At 40.2% G+C, this 6,067-nt stretch overlaps 1 protein-coding gene across 1 annotated transcript in view; it reads left to right on the top strand.

The window, feature by feature from the left end:
* The window catches only part of GLRX2 (glutaredoxin 2), an 8,836-nt gene extending 3,521 nt beyond the window's left edge, over positions 1–5,315 (top strand). Inside the window, exons 2-4 of the mRNA XM_008059949.2 lie at positions 587–647; positions 3,713–3,889; positions 5,034–5,315. Of these exons, the coding sequence (XP_008058140.1) occupies positions 588–647; positions 3,713–3,889; positions 5,034–5,168 (372 nt within the window). The 5' untranslated portion in view covers position 587 and the 3' untranslated portion in view covers positions 5,169–5,315. The remainder of the gene's footprint in view (positions 1–586; positions 648–3,712; positions 3,890–5,033) is intronic.
* Positions 5,316–6,067: the final 752 nt, after the last annotated feature.

Genomic DNA, 6,067 nt, shown 5'->3' with positions numbered 1-6,067 from the left:
AGTTGGAGTCTCACTCTGTCGCCCAGACTAGCCACTCCTGGCCACCGCAGTCTCCACCTGCTGGGCTCCGGCGATCCTTCCGCCTCAGCCTTCCCGGTAGCTGGAACCTCAGGCGTGCATTACCACGCCCAGCTGATTTTCAATTTATTGTGGAGATGAGGTCTCGCCAGCTTGCCTGGGTGGGTCTTGGACCTGCGGGCTCAGGCAATCTATTCACCTTAGCCTCCCAAAGGCGTGGGATTACAGGCTGAGCCACCGAGCCTGGCTAAACTATATATTTTTAATCAATGGTCAGGTCATATGGCATAGGGTGGAATATTTGAAATTTCATGGTCATAAATAAGACCGTATTAAGCTTTAAGCATAGTAAATATGATGATCTCAAATAATTAAGGGTAATGAGAAGTACACAGACCCTTTTGGGCTAGTAAAACTCATACTTTGAAAAGTGATATTTTGTACTGGTAATAAGTACTTTTTTCCTATTTTTAAAGTTTGGATATATTTGTATATGAAGCTTTCTTCATATGTGATAAATTATCTTTAATGCTTAATAAACTTCATTGCCCTCTTTAATTCCTTTTAGGATGGGGAACAGCACGTCATCTTTGGGGAAGCCACCAACTACTCCTGCGAATCAGATCCAAGTAAGTGATGTGGGAGATGGAGGAGACTTTCCCCTGTGAAAAAATAATTGTGTCTTTCATATTTAATATGCTTATTTAATAGCCAAATGACATAGGTCAGTAAATGAATTACTAAATATTTATTTTAAAATCTGATACAAAATAATTGATGTGGGGCAACCTCCTTGGTTCCCCTCCCACGGTGGGAGCTTTTCTGTCCTCTCAACAAATCCTGCTTTCAAAAAAAAATTGATGTGACTGAAAAGTTTTACATCATTTTAGTATTCAAAATTTATGAGATAGGCCAGGCATGGTGGCTCACACCTGTAATCCTAGCACTTTGGGAGGAGGAAGCAGAGAGGATTACTTGAGCCCAAGAGTTCAAGACCAGCCTGAGACACATAGCGAGACTTCATCTCTATAGTAATTTTTAAAAATTGCCGGGCATGGTGGTGCATGCCTGTAGTCCTAGTTACCCAGGAAGCTGAGGCAGAAGGATCACCTGAGCCCATGAGGCTGAGGCTGCCACGAGCTGTGATTGTGCCACTGCACACTAGCTGGGTGTCAGAGACCCCACCTGAAAAAGAAAAAAGTCATGAGACATGTTCTGAATAAAGTCTTCACTCACTCTAAGTTGGATCTCTGAGGTCCGTTCTTCCTTTTCATCATTTCCACCTCAGGTCCACTGTTGATACCAGTCAAGCTGCCTTTAGCTAGGGATTCTATTTGATTTTGGCCTGGGTAACTGCTTAACAGCTTTCTTCCTTAATGCAGAACCTAGTACGCAGTGGTTACTCCTTGTACGATCCTCTTAGGAATGCTATACACTTCTGTACTCTCTTGTTTTTCTCTGTCTTTCCCTGAAAAACTTAGCTAATTCTGCCTCAGAAAATTTCTCTTATATGTATGTTTTTCTTCCCAGGAAGCCTATGACTTTTTTTTTTTTTTCCTTTTGCTTACTGCCCACTACCACCACATACAAAAGCTTTTAATTGATTTGGCTAGACTCATAGCTGTTCAATGTAACAGTAATACTAGAAATCTTTTGTGAGGGAATTACCTCTTTTAAAATAAATATATACCATTATGAAATATGTAGCAAGGGTGAGCTTGAGAAAAGATGGGAAGAAGGTTCAGGAAGCCCTGACACTGCTGTCTAGAGTGTCAGTTCACGTTGGTATCTCTGTTTTTTTTTTTTTTGAGTTGGAGTCTCACTCTGTCGCCCAGACTGGAGTGCAGTGGCCGCTCCCGGCCACCGCAGCCTCGACCCGCTGGGGTCCGGCGATCCTTCCGCCTCAGCCTTTCAAGTAGCTGGAACTACAGGCGCACGCTACCACGCCCAGCTGATTTTTTTATTTATTGTAGAGAGGAGGTCTCGACAAGTTGCCCGGGCAGGTCTTGAACCCGCGGGCTCAGGCAATCCACTCACCTCGGCCTCCCAAGGCGTGAGATTACAGGCTGAGCCACCGAGCCCGGCCGTTGGTATCTCTTCATCAGCGTTTCTACTCCGTGTCAGCACCCTGAATGCTCATCTCTCTCTAAGCAACGGTCTCAGTTTGCCTGTACGCTGAGGCAGCATGGTGGAGGAAAGAGCACTGACTTTAGGGTTGTGATGAAGTTGGGTTAAATCTCAGTATTGTGAACCTCTCAGTCTCATTTCTGTCATCTGTCAAATGGATTCATCAATACATCTCTGGTATAGCTGACCCTCCTTGAGATAGACTTTTATACTAAATGTGATAAGCACATAGAAGGGAAAGCATAACCATATACCAACTTGCAGACAGCTAGGCTAAAACCCAGGAAGGGTATAACTTCAGAAGCTCTTTGCCTGGGAATTGTACTTTGTTTTCTTGGCCTTCATCTTGAAGGTACTGCTTATTACCCACCACATAAGAACAAGCTAGACAAATGCCTGGGTGCTAAACCTGCCCATTCAAGATCTTTGAGGACCCAGACATTAATATATTTAGAAACCAAACCAAAACAAAAACAACTTGACAGGTTACAAGGATGCATAGCAGAGTCTCATGGTCATCGTAGTAAAGGCCTAGAGAGTAGTTTCCAAATCAGGCTGATATCATTAAGAGTCATCTGGGATCATATGGATGAAAAAGAGGCTTGCAAAAATAATGATAAAAAATTATAACGAAAAAAAGTACTAACAACAGAGACTATACTTTAAGGCTGTGGTAAGAGTTGGTTTTTTGGTAAGTTTTGTTGTTGTTGTACCAGTGTCTTCTCTATGAATAATATTATATTTGCATATTCGAAAAAAAAGGAATTATCTGGGAAGGTTTTTTAAACACTTATTCAGACTCATTGAATCAGCATTTCTGGAAGTAGATTTCCTGTACAACCAATACAAGAATGCCTGATCGATACAGGAATGACAGCTTTTACGCTGTAAAGGGCATATAGGATGGGGATGTGAAGGGATGGGAGTGGAGAGGCAAGCTGTTGTTTATGCCTGGTTCAAGGGCTGCCTTTCATTTCAAAGAGAACCCACACATCATTCCTCACCGTTGAAAGTTAAAGAAGGTAAGGAGTTAACTCCTGAACACCTGCTGAAATTTGAGAAGCCGCATAACAGAGATTAAGTGCATGGACTGTAGAGTTAGAGTTGCCTGGGTTCAAGTCCCAGCTCTCTCACTTATTTGCTGAAGACTATGAACAAGTTATTTGTCTTCCTCTGTACCTCACTTTCCTCATCTGCAAAATGGGGATAAATAAAATAGGACCTATCTCAGGCTTGTAGTGAGGTTTAAGTGACTTAGTAAACTGTTGAGAAAAGTTCCTGGCTCACAGAAAGGTTTGCTATGTATGAATTGGCTATAGTTAATATTATTATTATTGTTATTACTCCATACCAAGCACCTTCTATTTGCTAATCTTTTTTTTCCTAATAACATTTCTGTGAAATGAATATCCTCAATCTACAGATGAGAAAATAGATGATAGAGACTTAGTTTGATTCCTGAATGTGTAACTCCAAAATCCATACCCCTTCCACTATATCATGATTATTTTTCCAAAAGGTAATGTCTAGAATTAAAATAATTTTTGGGGGGGGGGATTTGTTTCAGGAAACAATTTCTGATAATTGTGTGGTGATTTTCTCAAAAACATCCTGTTCTTACTGTACAATGGCAAAAAAGCTTTTCCATGACATGAATATTAATTATAAAGTGGTAGAATTGGACATGCTTGAATATGGAGGCCAGTTTCAAGATGCTCTTTACAAAATGACTGGTGAAAGAACTGTGAGTATATCTTCTATGGTTTTGTTCCTCTTTAATAGGATGTGTTCCTCTTTAATAGAATGTGTTAGAAAGCTTTATCAATATAAATTGATAAAGAAACTGTACATCTGGGAAACAGATTCTTAGAATAGGAGACATCAGAGTTAATTCATTTTATTTGTATTCTCAATGTGTATGTGTATGTGTGTTTTGACGGGTGGCTGGGGAAATGTCATGAGCACTTGTCTATGGATCTTTAAGGCCCTCTTGGAACTCTGGTATTGCAAGATAAAAGTATTCTTCCTCCCTTTACTTGGGCAATACAGAGCAGGGGTTGGTCTTCAATTACTGTGCTAATAGGAGTGCTTTAATGCTCTGTGTTTTCAGACTCTTGAAATTGGTAGGTTTTTCCACTGTATGCATAATGAGAAAGATATGCAGTGTTACCACTTTCCTTCTTGTTTTTATGTACATGGAACAAGTTTATAGTGTACTCTTCCCCTTTAGTAAGAAATGCAAGAAATAACTACTTAATATTAATAATTAGAGACTGCTTTAGATTGCCTTTGATATACCATAGTGATTAGGAAGAAGGATTTTAGAATCAGATTGTTATGGATTTGAATTCCAGCTTTATTATTTATTATCATGGTGACCTTGGGCAAGTTATTATGCTTCATTTTCCTCCAAAATAGGGCTAAAAATAATACCTAAAGATTTTTTTTTTTTTTGAGTTGGAGTCTCACTCTGTCACCCAGACTGGAGTGCAGTGGCCGCTCCCGGCCACCGCAGCCTCGACCTGCTGGGCTCCGGCTATCCTTCTGCTTCAGCCTTCCAAGTACCGAAACTACAGGCGTGCGCTACCACGCCCGGCTGATTTTTTGATTTATTGTAGAGATGAGGTCTCATCAAGTTGCCCAGGCGGGTCTCGAACCCGCGGGCTCAGGCAATCCACTCACCTCAGCCTCCCAAAGGCGCGGGATTACAGGCTGAGCCACCAAGTCCAGCTATACCTAAAGATTTAAAGAGATAATTTGTGAAAGAGTTTAGTGTGTTGCCTGCCTCATAAAAGTACCCAGAGTATGAATGTCTATTACTATGTGAAATGATCTTATAGTTCTGACACTAGGGGGAAGCCATTATCTATCTTTTGTTTACCCAACAGGTTCCAAGAATATTTGTCAATGGAACTTTTATTGGTGGTGCAACTGACACTCATAGGCTTCATAAAGAAGGGAAATTGCTTCCACTAGTTCATCAGTGCTATTTGAAAAAAAGTAAGAAGAAAGAACTTCAGTGACGTACGTACTCATAACTTTGGCAGTAAAATGTCAGTTATTTAAAGTGATAATGCCTTTTAAATGTTTGAGGATGTTTTAAATATGTGAATTATCTTCATAAAGAAGATGTAAACACAATGAACAATAAATTGCAGTTGAAACCTCTTCTTCCTACTTGCTGGTTCTTGAGAAAAGGGAGTGTTATTTAAAACTGAAGGAGAGGGGTTGTATCAAAAGATAAGAAAAGAATGAATTTTATTAGGAATTTATACATGAATTTTACAATTGAAAGCTAGAAGGCGAGCACTTGGAATTCTTTATTTCCTATAGTATGCAGGAGTTAACTCCTTACCTTCCAGAGCTTTCAGTTGGTAAGGACTGATATGTATTTTCTCTTTAAGATTTAAGGCTCTGACACACTGATGAACTGGGTAAGGATATCTTGCACCTTGTGAAAAGCTTTCACACTTTGTACTCGTAGAGTAACAGAAATATATTAAATTTGTAGCATGGAATGAAATTTATATTAGAGAAACTAAATAACTCATCTAACCATATAGTAGTCCCAGAGACCAGAACTAAATATGGGCAAAAATTAAAAGAAGGAAGATTCCAACACTATATGAACTTTTGAAACAGTTCAGAAATGTACTTGAACATATTATGAAGTGGAAAGTTCTGCTGGATAGATATGTTCAATGGTTATTGGAAATGTAGCATAAAGAAACCAGATATTGGATGGGAAGTTAGATTGCATGTCCCTAAATTCATTTCTTTTTTTTTTTTTTGGGTTGGAGTCTCACTCTGTCGCCCAGACTGGAGTGCAGTGGCCGCTCCTGGCCACCGCAGCCTCCACCTGCTGGGCTCCAGTGATCCTTTCGCCTCAGCCTTCCAAGTAGCTGGAACTACAGGCACGCGC

Source organism: Carlito syrichta, unplaced genomic scaffold, assembly GCF_000164805.1.
Source record: "Carlito syrichta isolate Samal-C Ts95f unplaced genomic scaffold, Tarsius_syrichta-2.0.1 Scaffold304453, whole genome shotgun sequence".
NCBI classification, from domain to species: Eukaryota; Metazoa; Chordata; class Mammalia; order Primates; family Tarsiidae; genus Carlito; species Carlito syrichta.
Note: the sequence above shows the minus strand (reverse complement) of the source record. Positions and strands in the feature narration are given on the sequence as shown.